Source organism: Carcharodon carcharias, assembly GCF_017639515.1.
Source record: "Carcharodon carcharias isolate sCarCar2 chromosome 27 unlocalized genomic scaffold, sCarCar2.pri SUPER_27_unloc_1, whole genome shotgun sequence".
NCBI lineage: Eukaryota > Metazoa > Chordata > Chondrichthyes > Lamniformes > Lamnidae > Carcharodon > Carcharodon carcharias.
The window spans coordinates 9,452,025-9,468,851 of record NW_024470624.1 but is presented as its reverse complement, the minus strand read 5'-3'; the positions used below and the strand labels follow the sequence as shown (position 1 = coordinate 9,468,851).

Below are 16,827 nucleotides of genomic sequence, written 5' to 3'. Positions count from 1 at the left end.
AAGCTTTGACAGCATGTCTCTTTTTTGTTATTAGCAATAACACTGGTGATTTTGTTCGTTTGGTGTTCGGTCCCCGTTGCAGTGCTGGAAATTGCGCGCACAGCAAGATCCCTCAAGGGGCAATGCTGTGTGAACAACCCTGCTTTCGGGCTGTCGGCGGAGGAATAAATATTGCCCCCGCCCTCCGCCTTTACAGTAGCGTCTGCGGGGTCTTTGATGTCTGCCTGGCATGACGGACAAAGCCCGTGGTTTAACGCAGGGGTGCCTGAACTTGCTCTTGGGGCACGGGTTCAAATCCCACCCAAGGCAGCCGGGAGAATTTAAATTCAGTTCGTAAAGTCTGGAATTATGAAGCCAGTTTCAGTCACGGGAACCGTGACAACCGTCATCGATGGTTGTAAAAAAAATCCCCATCTGGTTCACTCATTTCGCCCCCCCCCTTCAGGGAAGGGGGAAAATCTGCCGTCCTTACCCCGGCCTGGCCTACACGTGACTCCATACTGTGCCCCGCCAGAGCAACGCGATTGACTCTTAACTTGCCCCCTCTGAAATGGCCGAGCGAGCCCCGCTGCGTTCAGGGGGCAATTAGGGACAGGCTACAAATGCTGTCCGCGCCCCACGGAAGAGCAAGATAAAGGGTTGGCCCGTGACCCGGCAGAGCTGCGATGGGAAAATTCTTACCCTGGCGTTTAGAGGCCCTCATGTACCCCCCGAGCTCTGCATCCCTCAGGCCTCAGCTCCCACCCGGTTCAGGCCTCATAGCGCACGCGCGCTCTACGTTCACTCATGTTCCCCCTTTAGGGAAGGGGAAATCTGCCGTCCTTACCCGGTCTGGCCTACACGTGACTCCAGATCCACACACAGCGATGCGGTTGACTCTTAACTTGCCCCCCTCTGAAATGGCCGAGCGAGCCACTCAGATCCAGGGGGCAATTAGGAATGGGCTACGAACGCTGGGGCCTCGCCAGCGACGCCCACGTCCCAGGGAAGCATAAAGAGAAAGAGAATAAATACGAGTCGCAGCTATTAACCGGCGGCCCTATGTAGGGATCGTATGTCGATTGTAGCCCCCTCTACACTGCCCGCCCTTGCCTGCTCACCCTTCCTGCTGTCTGGGGCTCACAGGCTCCGCACGGGGAGGCACACGAGGTCAGAGCTGACCGGCTGTCAGGTCGTGGCAGTTGCCTCCTGCGGGACGATTCAAGCGTCAGGCACCTCCCACCTTCGCAAACCTTACCTCCCCCCCCCACCCCCCCCCCCACCCCCCCACAAACACCCCGGGCCCCCACCTAGCAATGGCTCAGTGGAGTCTCACTCCTGCCACTGTCATAAAGCAAGTGAGGGTGCAAGTGAACTCCAGAGGCTGGTCACCCAGGGCCGGCGCTCGAGGGCATTGCACTGTTGGAGAGGCCGTCGTTTGAATGACAGAATCACGCGGTGCAGAAGAGGCCCTTCGGCCTATCGAGTCTGCACCGACACGTGAGAAACACCTGATCCTACCTACCTCACCCCATTTACCAGCACTTGGCCCATAGCCTTGAATGTTATGACGTGCCAAGTGCTCATCCAGGTACTTTTTAAAGGATGTGAGGCAACCCACGTCACCACCCTCCCAGGCAGCGCATTCCAGACTGTCACTACCCTATGGGTAAAAAAGCTTTTCGTCACAACACCCCCTAAACCTCCTGCCCCTCACCTTGAACTTGTGTCCCCCTCGTGACTGACCCTTCAACTAAGGGGAACAGCTGCTCCCTATCCACCCTGTCCATGCCCCTCATAATCTTGTATACCTCGATCAGGTCGCCCCTCAGTCTTCTCTGCTCCAATGAAAACAACCCAAGTCTATCCAACCTCTCTTCATGACTTAAATGTTTCATCCCAGGCAACATCCTGGTGAATCTCCTCTGCACCCCGTCCAGTGTAGTCACATCCTTCCTATAATGTGGCGACCAGAACTGCACACAGTGCTCCAGCTGTGGCCTCACCAAGGTTCTGTACAACTCCAACATGACCTCCTTACTTTTGTAATCTATGCCTCAATTGATAAAGGCAAGTGTCCCATATGCCTTTTTCACCACCCCCACTAACATGCCCCTCCGCCTTTAGAGATCTATGGACACACACGCCAAGGTCCCTTAACCCAGCACTTCCCCAAACTGCGACCCTGCTTAATGCTTCACATTTGGTGTGACCCCATAGTGAAAATTCGGGGTGCGAGGGGATGAGGGAGAAGAGCTGCAGGCCGGGGATGGGGTTGTGGGTGGGTGGGGGGGGGTGTTGGAAGAGTTGCTTACTATTATTTTGTGGGCATCTTTGGCAAGACCCCAGCATTTGTTGCCCATCCCTAATTGCCCTCGCACTGAGTGGCTCGCTCGGCTGTTTCAGAGGGGGCAAGTTAAGAGTCAAGCACATCTCTGGGGGGTGGTGGAGTGGTCTGGAGTCGCGTGTAGGCCAGACTGGGTAAGGACGGCAGATTTTAGAAAGCTTTTGACAAAAAGTCCCACAAAAGAGGTCCGTGTGCAAAATTAAAGCAGATGGGATCGGGGGGGGTAATATGTTGGCATGGATTGAGAATTGGACAGCAGACAGGGAGCGGAGAGTAGGCATAAATGGGTTTCTTTTTCGGAGTGGCAGGCGATGACTGGTGGGGGTACCACAGGGATCAGCGCTTTGGGCCCCAGCTATTGGCAATATATATCAATGGTTTGGATGAGGGAACCAAATGCAAATTTCCAAGTTTGCTGACGACACAAAACTTGGTGGGAACGTGAGCGGCGAGGAGGATGTTACGAGGCTTCAAGGTGATTTAGGCAAGTTGAATGAGTGGGCAAATGCATGGCAGATGCAGCATAATGTGGATAAGTGTGAAGTTACCCACTTTGGTAAGAAAAACAGAATGGCAGAGTATTATTTAAATGGTGATAGATTGTTAATGTTCAAAGGGACCTGGGTGTCCTTGTACACCAGTCACTGAAAGCAAGCATTGCATACAGTTAAGAAGGCAAATAGGACCCGTTGGCCTTCATTGCGAGAGGACTTGAGTACAGTAGCAAGGGGGGGGCGGTTGGTTGATGGAGTGAGACCGAGGGGTGGGAGAGAGACGCTGACACAGGCCAAGGCTTGTGTTAGAGGCAGGGGCCGATGGGTGTCGGCCTTGTCCCAAAGATCTGGGGCTGCGTCTCGAGCGTGATTCAGGTTCGGGCGTCCGTGAGCCCCCCTTTCGCCGCCACACACCCACCCCACCCCCCACCCCCAACCCTCCGGCCGGGTTACCCCTCCTGGCGGTTAAATACCTCCCCCTCCGGGCGAGTGGCTGCCGCTGACTCTCCTCCGCTTGTCCTCTTTGTGTTCCAGACATCAACCTCGCCGGGGAGCCCAAACCCAACAGGCCAAAGAGCGGCCAGAAGAGATCGGCTTCCGACATGTACGGGTGAGTTACTTCGAATTGGGGGGGTGGAGGGGGGTGGGGGGGGGGGGGGGTTGCTGGGAGCGGCTTACCCTCCCCTCCCCAGTCCCCTCATGGTGCCCTCTTAACCGCCCGCCGTTCACACCCCTGTGGCTTTGGCCCGGTTCACCGCGGGTCAGATGGAAGCGGCACTCGAGAAAACATCCTTCCCTTCATCCTCCGCCCGAACCCACCCCTGTCTCTCTCTCTCTCTCTCTGTGCGCTCCGTGAGGAACCAACGACAGACGGGATCGTCCCTGGCCGACGTGTGCTCGCAGCTCGGACCGACACTGAAACCCGGGTTGGGGGTCTGCCCTGGGTGGCCGACCACCCAGCCTGTTGCGTCTGCCAATGAAATTCTCAGCAGTTCCAGAACCACCCCCGCCCTCCCCACGGCCAGTTCCCTCTTTCACCCCACCCCCTCCCAAATCTCCCCATAGCCAGTCCCCCTCCTCCCCCCACCCCATCTCCACTCGGCCCCTCGACCAGTCCCCCCTCTCTCTCTCTCTCTCTCTATCCCCCCCCCCCCTTGCCATCTCCCCTCAGCCAGTCCCCTCTCCCATGTCCTCCCCACGGCCAGACCACTCTCCCCCCATCTCCCCACGGCCAGTCCCTGCCCCCCCCCATCTCTCCTCAGCCAGTCCCCTCTCCCCCCCCCATCTCCCCTCAGCCAGTCCCCTTGCCCCCGCCCTCCCCACGGCCAGACCCCTCTCCCCTGAGCCCCTCTCCCCCATCTCCCCATGGCCAGTCCCCTCTCCCCCACCATCTCCCCAATGGCCAGTCCCCTCTCCCGCCCCCCCCATCACCCCTCGGCCAGTCTCTCTCCCCCCAACCCCCCCACCACGGTCTCTTTCCCCCTCCTGCCTCCCAAATCTCCCCATTGCCAGTCCCCCCTCCTCCCCCCACCACATCTCCCCTCGGCCAGTCTCCCAGCTCCCCTTGGCCAGACCCCTCTCCCCGCCATTTCCCCTCGGCCTGTCTGCCCTCAGCCCCCGGCCAGCCTGACCCCAGCCCAGTGGGGTAAAAGGTCAGTGCTCACATTTCCCTTCAATGTTTTATCCCAACACGGATAAACTTACAAACACCAGCCCTCCACTGCCCCCTGAGATCGGTGCTGCTTTTACCATCGGTCACTTGGAAACCGGTCAGTCCCCTGCTCCCTTGTAAGTTGAATCAGTCCCATGCCTACAAACACTGCTCCTGTAACCTCGGAGCTTCTGCTGCCCTCCCTCTCTCCCTCCCTCGCCCTCTCTCTCTCCCTCCCTCGCCCTCTCTCCCTCCCTCACCCTCTCTCCCTCCCTCGCCCTCTCTCTTTCCCTCCCTCGCCCTCTCTCTCTCTCTCCATCCCTCGCCCTCTCCCTCCCTCGCCCTCTCTCTCTCCCTCCCTCACCCTCTCTCCCTCCCTCTTTCACCCGCTCTCTCTCCCTCTTTCACCCTCTCTCTCTCCCTCCTTCGCCCTCTCTCTCTCCTTCGCCCTCTCTCGCCGTCCTTCGCCCTCTCTCTCCGTCCTTCGCCCTCTCTCTCCCTCCCTCGTCCTCTCTCTCTCCCTCCATCGCCCTCTCTCTCTCTCCCTCCTTTACCCTCTCTCTCTCCCTCCTTCACCCTCTCTCTCTCCCTCCTTCACCCTCTCTCTCTCTCCCTCCTTCGCCCTCTCTCTCTCCCTCCTTCGCCCTCTCTCTCTCTCCCTCCCTCGCCCTCTTTCTCTCCCTCCCTCGCCCTCTCTCTCTCCCTCCTTTACCCTCTCTCTCTCTCCCTAGCCCTCTCTCTCTCCCTCCTTTACCCTCTCTGTCTCCCTCCTTTACCCTCTCTCTTTCCCTCCTTCGCCCTCTCTCCCTCCATCGCCCTCTCTCTCTCTCCCTCCTTTACCCTCTCTCTCTCCCTCCTTCACCCTCTCTCTCTCTCCCTCCTTCGCCCTCTCTCTCTCCCTCCTTCGCCCTCTCTCTCTCTCCCTCCCTCGCCCTCTCTCTCTCCCTCCCTCGCCCTCTCTCTCTCCCTCCTTTACCCTCTCTCTCTCTCCCTAGCCCTCTCTCTCTCCCTCCTTTACCCTCTCTGTCTCCCTCCTTTACCCTCTCTCTTTCCCTCCTTCGCCCTCTCTCCCTCCCTCGCCCTCTCTCTCTCTCCCTCCCTCGCCCTCTCTCTCCCCCCCCTCACCCCCTCCCCGTTCGCCCTGCCTGATCACCCTCTCACCGCCCCCTACCCCCCTCCCTGCCCAATCCCCCTCTCTCCTCTTCCCAGTCTGCCTGAGGCAGTCTCTGTGACCAGGCGGGGTTGGACGTACTGACAGATCCTAGTGCTAACTGCTGCCTCCTGCTGTTCTCTTCGCAGGTCCACATCCGACCTCGACTATGACTATTACAGGAGCGATTTCTATGACAGGTAGGAGACCCGCTGCAGAAGTGCTCGTAGTCATGTTTCCGCATGGCTGCTGTACCTCTCCTTTGCTCCCTGCACCCCCACTGCCGTTCCTAATCCCACCCCCACCCCCGATGGTCTCCCCTTTCTTTCCTCCTTGCTCGCTGCTCTCACTCCTGCGTGTGGGGGTGAGGAGCTGGGTGGGGGTTTGGTGGTGTGGACACTCTGTGTATGGGGAGGGTGAGGAACGGTATAGGGGTGGTATGGAGCCGTGTTTGGGGGCAGACGCTCTGCGTGTGTTGGGGTGGGTGAGGAACGGTATAGGGGTGGTATGGAGCCATGTATGGGGGCAGACGCTCTGCGTGCGTTGGAATGGGTGAGGAACGGTATAGGGGTGGTATGGAACCGTGTGTGGGGGCAGACGCTCTGCGTATTTTGGGGTGGGTGAGGAACGGTATAGGGGTGGTATGGAGCCATGTATGGGGGCAGACGCTCTGCGTGCGTTGGAATGGGTGAGGAACGGTATAGGGGTGGTATGGAACCGTGTGTGGGGGCAGACGCTCTGCGTATTTTGGGGTGGGTGAGGAACGGTATAGGGGTGGTATGGAGCCGTGTGTGGGGGCAGACGCTCTGCGTGTGTTGGGGTGGGTGAGGAACGGTATAGGGGTGGTATGGAACCGTGTGTGGGGGCAGACGCTCTGCGTATTTTGGGGTGGGTGAGGAACGGTATAGGGGTGGTATGGAGCCATGTATGGGGGCAGACGCTCTGCGTGCGTTGGAATGGGTGAGGAACGGTATAGGGGTGGTATGGAGCCGTGTGTGGGGGCAGACGCTCTGCGTGCGTTGGAATGGGTGAGGAACGGTATAGGGGTGGTATGGAACCGTGTGTGGGGGCAGACGCTCTGCGTATTTTGGGGTGGGTGAGGAACGGTATAGGGGTGGTATGGAGCCATGTATGGGGGCAGACGCTCTGCGTGCGTTGGAATGGGTGAGGAACGGTATAGGGGTGGTATGGAGCCGTGTGTGGGGGCAGACGCTCTGCGTGTGTTGGGGTGGGTGAGGAACGGTATAGGGGTGGTATGGAACCGTGTGTGGGGGCAGACGCTCTGCGTGTGTTGGGGTGGGTGAGGAACGGTATAGGGGTGGTATGGAGCTGTGTATGGGGCCAGATGCTCTGCGAGCTTTGGGATGGGTGAGGAACGGGTATAGGGGTGGTATGGAGCTGTGTATGGGGGCAGATGCTCTGCGAGCGTTGGGATGGGTGAGGAACAGTATAGGGGTGGTAAGGAGCCGTATATGGGGCCAGATGCTCTGCAAGCGTTGAGGTGGGTGAGGAACGGTGTAGGGGTGGTATGGAGCCGTGTATGGGGCCAGATGCTTTGCCAGCGTTGGGGTGGGTGAGGTGCCGTGTGGAGGCTGATACTCGGTGTGCGGGGGGGGTGCGGGGGGGTGCAGCTGAGGAGCCCGGCCTGCGTGGTTTCTGCCAACAGGAACCGAGCTGCAGGTCAGTGCCGGGAGCTCTGCGGGTGTGAGCCTGTTATAAAGCACGTGTGTTTTCATCTTATGTTTTTCTACCCAGTGCTCCCCCAAGCAGACAGTCGGAGGGATATGAGATTCCGTCGCTAACCAGGTAAGATTCCGGACTGGCCGGTACCCCAGCTCGGTCATCGCCCAGACGGGCAGCATCCATTTGCTAATGCCTGCTGGTTGCATCGTAACTTTGCGGGGAGATGGTGCCCTTACTGGTAATGTCTCACAGAGCTCTGAAGGAGGCTCCTTATGTCTCGAAAGGTGAACTCTTGTTCTTCTCTCCCTCCGCGGGTGCTGTCAGACCTGCTGAGTTTTTCCAGCCGTTTTCTGTCTTTGTTTCAGGTTTCCAGCATCCGCGGCATTTTGCCTTTATTTTGGTGATCCAGAGTCCCCAGGTTAACGCACTGGGTGGGGGGGGACACGGGTTCAGCTCCCACCAGCAGCAGCTGGTGCAATTGATATTCAGTGAATAAAACCTGGAATGACAAAGCGAGTCTCGGTCACGGTGACCATGACAACCGTCATCGACTGTTGTAAAAACCCCATCTGGTTCACTTGTGTCCCCTTTTAGGGAAAGGGAAAATCTGCCGTCCTTACCCGGTCTGGCCTACACGTGAATCCAGACACCACCCCCCCCCAGCAACAAAGCGATGTGGTTGACTCTTAACTGTCCCCTCAGAAATGGCTGAGTGAGCCACTAGTTTGGGATTGATACAGGGCTACGGGGAGAGCGTGGGGCAGTGGGATTAGTTTGGGATTGATACAGGGCTATGGGGAGAGAGCGGGGCACTGGGAATAGTTTGGGATTGATACAGGGCTATGGGGAGAGAGCGGGGCAGTGGGGTTAGTTTGGGATTGATACAGGGCTATGGGGAGAGGGAGGGGCAGTGGGGTTAGTTTGGGATTGATACAGGGCTATGGGGAGAGGGAGGGGCAGTGGGATTAGTTTGGGATTGATACAGGGCTATGGAGAGAGTGCGATTGGGGCCAAGTTTTGACGAACTGTCCCACGAGCACCAGCCTCCGTTGAAGGTCTTTGTTCCAGTTGGCCGGCTAGTGTTGGGTTTCTGTGATCCCGAGCTGTGGCTGGGGAGGAAAGGCCCTGTGTTGGTCAAGGGTAGTGCCCCTGCCTCTGTCTGGGAAGGGTCTGTGATGCTTGGATGGAGAGACGTGGTCATCTGCATCACCCAATTCACTGCCCTGGGATCGCCCTGGCAGCGCCTGCCCCCTCGTGAGGGCAGGTGCGGCCGCGTTCAGCCTGCGCACAGCAGGATCACGCTGGGCCCCAATCCGACCGATGCCCCAGTTAACCTGAGTCCTCTTTCTCCCCCTGCCCCCCCCCCACCCCCCACCAACCGCTCGCCACTTCCCCCTCCTGCCCGTCCACGTCCGACCGAGAGGGCAGACGGTGGGGGGTGGGGGTGACCTCGGCTTGGCCTCCCCCTCCGACAGGCCGGCTGCCGGCCTGGATTCTGAGGCACGGATGCCGGACTCTGGTTTCAAACCTGCAACCTTGTGACTCGAGAAGGGGAGCCCGACTGAGCCAAGCAGCCCCTGAGCTTGCGGCTTGCCCTGATGGTGGCGCGACTGGTGGTGTCAGGATCCCACCCTCCGGATCCTTAGAAATCAGCCCAGGGGGAGGCACCTCGAGCCTGCTCTCCGCCCCACCCCCCCCCCCCCCCATTCTGTAAGATCGTGGCTGATCTGATTGTGGCCTCGACTCTACTTTCCTGTCTACCTCCCCACTCCCTCTCTCCTATAACCCTCAACTCCCCTCGTCGATCAAACCTCGGATATATTCAGTGACCCGACCTCCGCTGCTCTCTGGTGGGGTGAGGAGAGAGTCCCACAGACTGACCGCCCCCCCCTCTGAGAGAAGAAATTCCTCCTCGTCTCCCTCTTCAATGAGAGACCCCCCCCCAACCTTATTTTTAAACTGTGGCCCCCCCACCCCTCGTTCTAGATTTCCTCCCACGAGGGGGAAAAATCCTCTGAGCATCCACCCTGTCAAATCCCCTCTCCCCCCCCACCACAGGATCTTATCTGTCTCAATAAGATCCCCTCTCGTTCTTCTAAACTCCAATGGGTACCGGCCCCAACCTGCTCAACCTTTCCCCATGTGACAAACCCCCCCCGCCACTTCGTCCTGGGAATCTTCTCCCAATGGCTTCCAACGTGATAACATCCCTCCTTAAGTAAGGAGACCAGAACTCTACGCAGTACTCCGGCTGCGGACTCACCAACGCCGTGTCCTGTTGTGGCAAGACTCCCCTACTTATATTCTCCCAGCTCCTCTTCCAATAAAGGCCGACAGTCCGTTTGCCTTCCTGATCACTTGCTGTACTTGCAGACTGACCTTTCGCTTTTTTGTAATACAAAAACCCATTGCGGTCTAGGAGAGGGGGTTGTCAGGGGGAGGAGAGGGGAGGTCGTGTCACAAGTGGGTTCCCCCAAGAACCGCACTAACTTGGCGTCCGCTCTTCTGTTGCAGGATGTACCCTTACCCAAGCAGGGTGCCGCCCCCTCTGCCCCGGCCTGTGACCATCGCCAAGCGCCCCCGTGTCACAGTGCCCGTGCCACGGAGAGGCAAAGGGAGCTTCAACACCAAGTCTGGGCAGAAGTCAGCGGCATCGGGGAAACCAGGTACGCGCATCATGACGGTACGCGGAGAGTCCGAGCGTTCCCAGACCTCCGCACGGCTTCCAGTTCGGGTTAGATACAGAGTAAAGCTCCCTCTACACTGTCCCCATCAAACACTCCCAGGACAGGTACAGCACGGGGTTAGATACAGAGTAAAGCTCCCTCTATACTGTCCCCATCAAACGCTCCCAGGACAGGTACAGCACAGGGTTAGATACAGAGTAAAGCTCCCTCTACACTGTCCCCATCAAACACTCCCAGGACAGGTACAGCACGGGGTTAGATACAGAGTAAAGCTCCCTCTATACTGTCCCCATCAAACGCTCCCAGGACAGGTACAGCACGGGGTTAGATACAGAGTAAAGCTCCCTCTACACTGTCCCCATCAAACACTCCCAGGACAGGTACAGCACAGGGTTAGATGCAGAGTAAAGCTCCCTCTACACTGTCCCCATCAAACACTCCCAGGACAGGTACAGCACAGGGTTAGATACAGAGTAAAGCTCCCTCTACACGGTCCCCATCAAATAAAATTAAGCTGATTGCTGGCTGTAATGGAATATCTGTGGCTGTGTCTTATTCACAATATCCTCCTTTCTCTTTGTGCTCACAGTGAAAGCCAATGACCTGGCCACCATAAAGAAGGAGTTGACCTTGATCAAGAGCAAAGTGGACTCCCTCCTGGACAGTCTGGAGAAAATTGAGAAGGAGCAATCAAACCAGACAGGTAATTTAGTCCAATCTGCACAGTTGAACTTCCTTCTCTCTCACAGGTCATAGTCTCGTTTCTCTCCTCTCTCTCCTCTCCTCTTGCTGTCCACTCATGGTCTCTCCCCGCGCCTTCTCTCTCTTTATCCGCCCTCTCTCGCCACCCTCGCTCTCTCTCCGCCCTCGCTCGCTCTCACTCTCCGCCCTTGCTCTCTCTCTCTCTCCGCCCTCGCTCTCTCTCCGCCCTCGATCTCTCTCTCTCTCCGACCTCGCTCTCTCTCTCTCTTCGCCCTCGCTCTCTCTCTCTCCGCCCTTGCTCTCTCTCTCCGCCCTTGCTCTCTCTCTCCGCCCTTGCTCTCTCTCTCCGCCCTTGCTCTCTCTCTCCGCCCTTGCTCTCTCTCTCCGCCCTTGCTCTCTCCGCCCTTGCTCTCTCTCTCCGCCCTCGCTCTCTCTCTCCGCCCTCGCTCGCTCTCTCTCTCCGCCCTCGCTCGCTCTCTCTCTCCGCCCTCGCTCGCTCTCTCTCTCCGCCCTCGCTCTCTCTCCGTCCTCGCTCGCTCTCTCTCTCCGCCCTCGCTCGCTCTCTCTCTGCCCTCGCTCGCTCTCTCTCTCTCTCCGCCCTCGCTCTCTCTCTCCGCCCTCGCTCTCTCTCTCCGCCCTCGCTCTCTCTCTCCGCCCTCGCTCTCTCTCTCCGCCCTCGCTCTCTCTCTCCGCCCTCGCTCTCTCTCTCCGCCCTCGCTCTCTTTCTCCGCCCTCGCTCGCTCTCTCTCTCCGCCCTCGCTCTCTCTCTCCGCCCTCGCTCTCTCTCCGCCCTCTCTCTCTCTCTCTCTGCGCCCTCGCGCTCCCTCTCTCCGCCCTCGCTCTCTCTCTCTGCGCCCTCACGCTCCCTCTCTCCGCCCTCGCTCTCTCTCTCTCTCCGCCTTCGCTCTCTCTCTCTCCGCCCTCGCTCTCTCTTTCTCCGCCCTTGCTCGCTCTCTCCGCCCTCGCTCGCTGTCACTCTCTCCGCCCTCCCTCTCTCTCTCTGCCCTTGCTCTCTCTCTCTCTCTGCCCTCGCTCTCTCTCTCTCTCTGCCCTCGCTCTCTCTCTCTCTGCCCTCGCTCTCTCTCTCCCCGCCCTCGCTCGCTCTCTCCGCCCTCGCTCTCTCTCTCCGCCCTCGCTCTCTCCCTCCGCCCTCGCTCTCTCTCTCCGCCCTCGCTCTCTCTCTCTCCGCCCTCGCTCTCTCCCTCCGCCCTCGATCTCTCTCCGTCCTTGCTCTCTCTCTCCGTCCTTGCTCTCTCTCTCCGTCCTTGCTCTCTCTCTCCGCCCTCGCTCTCTCTCTCCGCCCTCGCTCTCTCTCTCTCCGCCCTCGCTCTCTCTCTCTCCGCCCTCGCTCTCTCTCTCTCCGCCCTCGCTCTCTCTCTCTCCGCCCTCGCTCTCTCTCTCTCTGCCCTCGCTCTCTCTCTCTCTGCCCTCGCTCTCTCTCTCTGCCCTCGCTCTCTCTCTCTGCCCTCGCTCTCTCTCCGCCCTCTCTCTCTCTCTGCCCTCTTTGTCTGCCCTTGCTCGCTCTCTCTCACTCCACCTTCGCTCTCTCTCAGCCTCGCTCTCTCCCTCTGTCCTCGCTCGCTCTCTCTCTCTCCGCCCTCGCTCTCTCTCTCTCCGCCCTCACTCTCTCTCTCCGCCCTCTCTCTCTCTCCGCCCTCGCTCTCTCTCTCTCCGCCCTCGCTCTCTCTCCTCCCTCGCTCTCTCTCTCCGCCCTCGCTCCCTCTCTCCGCCCTCGCTCTCTCTCCGCCCTCTCTCTCCGCCCTCGCTCTCTCTCTCTCCGCCCTCGCTCTCTCTCTCTCTCTCTCTCTGTCTTTGCTCTCTCTCTCTCTCTCCGTCCTTGCTCTCTCTCTCTCTCCGCCCTCGCTCGCTCTCTGCCCTCGCTCTCTCCGCCCTCGCTCGCTCTCTCTCCGCCCTCGCTCTCTCTCTCCGCCCCTCTGTCTCTCTCTCTCTCTGCCCTCACTCTCTCTCTCTCCGCCCTCGGTCTCTCTCTCCGCCCTCGCTCTCTCTCTCTCCGCCCTCGCTCTCTCTCTCTCCGCCCTCGCTCTCTCTCTCTCCGCCCTCGCTCTCTCTCTCCGCCCTCACTCTCTCTCTCCGCCCTCGCTCTCTCTCTCCGCCCTCGCTCTCTCTCTCTCCGCCCTCGCTCTCTCTCTCTCCGCCCTCGCTCTCTCTCTCTCCGCCCTCGCTCTCTCTCTCTCCGCCCTCGCTCTCTCTCTCTCCGCCCTCGCTCTCTCTCCGCCCTCGCTCTCTCTCCGCCCTCGCTCTCTCTCTCTGCCCTCGCTCTCTCTCTCCGCCCTCACTCTCTCTCTCTCCGCCCTCGCTCTCTCCGCCTTCGCTGTCTCTCCGCCCTCGCTCTCTCTCTCTCTCTCCGCCCTCGCTCTCTCTCTCTCTCCGCCCTCGCTCTCTCTCTCTCCGCCCTCGCTCTCTCTCTCTCCGCCCTCGCTCTCTCTCTCTCCGCCCTCGCTCTCTCTCTCTCCGCCCTCGCTCTCTCTCTCTCCGCCCTCGCTCTCTCTCTCTCCGCCCTCGCTCTCTCTCTCTCCGCCCTCGCTCTCTCTCTCTCCGCCCTCGCTCTCTCTCTCTCCGCCCTCGCTCTCTCTCTCTCCGCCCTCGCTCTCGCTCTCTATGCCCTCGCTCTCTCTCTCTCCACCCTCGCTCTCTCTCTCTTTCCGCCCTCGCTCTCTCTCTCTGCCCTCGCTCTCTCTCTCCGCCCTCGCTCTCTCTCTCTTTCTGCCCTCGCTCTCTCTCTACGCCCTCGCCCTCTCTCTCTCCGCTCACGCTCTCTCTCTCTCCGCCCTCGCTCGCTCTCTCTCCGCCCTCGCTCGCTCTCTCTCCGCCCTCGCTCGCTCTCTTTCCGCCCTCGCTCGCTCTCTCTCCGCCCTCGCTCACTCTCTCCGCCCTCGCTCTCTCTCTCCACCCTCGCTCGCTGTCTCTCTCTCCGCCCTCACTCTCTCTCTCTGCCCTCGCTCGCTCTCTCTCCGCCCTCACTCGCTCTCTCCACCCTCGCTCGCTGTCTCTCTCTCCGCCCTCACTCTCTCTCTCTGCCCTCGCTCTCTCTCCGCCCTCGCTTGCTCTCTCTCTCCGCCCTCGCTTGCTGTCTCTCTCTCCACCCTCGTTCGCTGTCTCTCTCTCTCTGCCCTCGCTCTCTCTCCGCCCTCGCTCTCTCTCTCTCACCGCCCTCGCTCGCTCTCTCTCCGCCCTCACTCGCTCTCTCCACCCTCGCTCGCTGTCTCTCTCTCCGCCCTCACTCTCTCTCTCTGCCCTCGCTCTCTCTCCGCCCTCACTTGCTCTCTCTCTCCGCCCTCGCTTGCTGTCTCTCTCCACCCTCGTTCGCTGTCTCTCTCTCCGCCCTCGCTCTCTCTCCGCCCTCTCTCTCTCTCCCTCTCCGCCCTCGCTCTCTCTCTCCGCCCTCGCTCTCTCTCTCCGCCCTCGCTCTCTCTGCCCTTGCTCTCTCTCTCTCCGCCCTCGCTCTCTCTCTCTCCGCCCTCGCTCGCTCTCCGCCCTCGCTCTCTCTCTCTCCGCCCTCGCTCGCTCTCTCTCCGCCCTCGCGCTCTCTCTTTCTCTCTCTCTCTCTTACTGTCTCCCCACTAGCCCCCTCTCCCCTGCCAAACCAGACAGGTCAGACTGTCAATCATCTCTCTCCTTCCACCGCATGCCCAATGACAGGCCAGTCTCTCTCTATCTCTCCCACACCCGTCAGATCTCTTGGTCCACAGACCGCACACCCTGGCAGGTCAGATTCTCGATCCTCTCTGTCTCTCCCAGCAAACCGGCAGCTCACACTCTCCGCCCAATCCCTATCCGTGTGAGAGCCTGCCTCTCTCAGATACAACACTCTGCTCCAGCACACGTGTCAAGGGCGCTCCCGTAGCCCCCTTAAGCACCCCCCTGTCCCTGCCCCTCACCCACATTCGTCCAATATGAGGATTCCCTCCCCACACCCCACCCCCTATCCCTCTATCTTCCAGGATGTGTGAGACATTGACTGACCCACACCCCATCCCAGGCGTGCAGGATTCCCCCCTCCGCTCACTCCTGTCCCGCCGACTCACGGGTTACCCACTTCCCTCCCACCCGGGGAGCCCCTCCGATATACCAGAGGTCTTCTTCTGTTTTCCCAAGTCCTCCATCTCTTTCCTCATCCCTCCTCCCCACCCCCCCCTCCCCCAACCTCGCAACCTCCACCTGCTCTGCTGCACCCCTCATACCCCGCCCCCCCCACCCCCCATCCAGGGCTGCTGTGGGCTGATTTCAAATGGCTTTTCTTTTTTAAACCCCTGGGCAGAGATGAAGAGTGAGAAGACGGACGAGGGGAGCAGCAGCAAAGCGGGGAGCGACTCCAAGAAGGCCGAGAGCGAGGGGACCGGCGAGGAAGGCGACCCCCTGGAAGACGAAGAGGAGGAGCAGGTACGAACCAGAGCCTGGATTCCCCGGACGTGGCATGTTGGGGGGGGAATTGTGTGTGTGCGCGTTTGGGGGAAGGGGGTGCGAGCCTTCCCTGAATCTCTCACCCAGCGGAAAGATTCCTGGCCCTCGGCCATGGAGTGTGGGGTGGGGGGTTGTGTGTGTGTGTGTTTGGGGGAGGGGGCGAGCCTGCCCTGAGCCTCTCGCCCAGTGGGGAGATTCCTGGCCCTCGGCCGTGGAGTGTGGAGTAGGGTGGCGGGGTTGGGGGTGTAGGGGAGGGGGTGAGCCTGCCCTGAGCCTCTCGGCCTAGCGGGGAGATTCCTGGCCCTCGGCCGTGGAGTGTTGGGGGGGGAAATGTGTGTGTGTGTTTGGGGGAGGGGGGCGAGCCTGCCCTGAGCCTCTTGCCCAGAGGGGAGATTCCTGGCCCTCGGCTGTGGGTTTGGGGGGGGGGAGTGGTGGGTGTGTGTGTGTTTGGGGGAGGGGGCGAGCCTGCCCTGAACCTCTCGGCCCAGCGGGGAGATTCCTGGCCCTCGGCCGCGGAGTGTGGGTGTGTGCGTGGGGGAAGGGGGTGAGTGGGCCGCCTTGGAGAGGGGGGGGGGAGGGAGGGTAAGGGGAGGTGGGGGGAGTGGGTAGGGGTGGCGGTGGGTGGGTGGGTGAGGGGAGGTGGGGGAGTGAGTAGGGGTGGCGGTGGGTGGGAGGGAGGGAGAGGGGAGGTGGGGGGAGCGGATAGGGGTGGCGGTGGGTGGGAGGGAAGGAGAGGGGAGGTGGGGGAGTGAGTAGGGGTGGCGGTGGGTGGGTGGGTGAGGGGAGGTGGGGGAGTGAGTAGGGGTGGCGGTGGGTGGGAGGGAGGGAGGGTAAGGGGAGGTGGGGGGAGCGGATAGGGGTGGCGGTGGGTGGGAGGGAAGGAGAGGGGAGGTGGGGGAGTGAGTAGGGGTGGCGGTGGGTGGGAGGGAAGGAGAGGGGAGGTGGGGGGAGCGGATAGGGGTGGCGGTGGGTGGGTGGGAAGGAGAGGGGAGGTGGGGGGGCGGATAGGGGTGGCGGTGGGTGGGAGGGAAGGAGAGGGGAGGTGGGGGAGTGAGTAGGGGTGGCGGTGGGTGGGAGGGAAGGAGAGGGGAGGTGGGGGGAGCGGATAGGGGTGGCGGTGGGTGGGGTGGGAAGCAGAGGGGAGGTGGGGGGGAGCGGATAGGGGTGGCGGTGGGTGGGAGGGAAGGAGAGGGGAGGTGGGGGGAGCGGATAGGGGTGGCGGTGGGTGGGAGGGAGGGAGAGGGGAGGTGGGGGGAGAGGGTAGGCGTGGCGGTGGGTAGGTGAGTGGGAGGGAGGGAGAGGGGAGGTGGGGGGAGCCTCCCCTTTGACTGACCTTCCCTCCCCTCTGCCCCGCAGCTGCGTGACAGCAAAGGACGTAAGGACGAAGAGGAGGGCGAGGACGATGGTGGGGACGACGCCAACGGCCAGGACAACCATTAGAGGAGCCGGGGCCGGCTGACGCCACTTAACAACCTCCCCCCCCCCCCCCCTTTCCGTTCTCCCCGCTGCCCTCCTCTCTTACCCCCCCCCCCCCCCCCCTCTCCCCCCCACCCCCTCCCACCATCCTTCCCGCCGTTCTGGCAGTTCCGGTGTTTTTATCGCTTCGAGCTCGGCCCGAACGGCGGCCGCTTCAAACTGGATTTTTATTCTGAATTTAAAAAAGTGAGGCATCTTCGAGGAGGAAGGTTCTCGTCTCTTTGCACACCACCACC

At 60.8% G+C, this 16,827-nt stretch overlaps 1 protein-coding gene across 1 annotated transcript in view; it reads left to right on the top strand.

The window, feature by feature from the left end:
• The window catches only part of LOC121273748 (heterogeneous nuclear ribonucleoprotein C-like), a 96,312-nt gene extending 79,698 nt beyond the window's left edge, over nucleotides 1-16,614 (top strand). Inside the window, exons 4-10 of the mRNA XM_041180910.1 lie at nucleotides 3,355-3,430; nucleotides 5,771-5,821; nucleotides 7,377-7,427; nucleotides 9,819-9,970; nucleotides 10,581-10,694; nucleotides 14,973-15,094; nucleotides 16,472-16,614. Of these exons, the coding sequence (XP_041036844.1) occupies nucleotides 3,355-3,430; nucleotides 5,771-5,821; nucleotides 7,377-7,427; nucleotides 9,819-9,970; nucleotides 10,581-10,694; nucleotides 14,973-15,094; nucleotides 16,472-16,555 (650 nt within the window). The 3' untranslated portion in view covers nucleotides 16,556-16,614. The remainder of the gene's footprint in view (nucleotides 1-3,354; nucleotides 3,431-5,770; nucleotides 5,822-7,376; nucleotides 7,428-9,818; nucleotides 9,971-10,580; nucleotides 10,695-14,972; nucleotides 15,095-16,471) is intronic.
• Nucleotides 16,615-16,827: the final 213 nt, after the last annotated feature.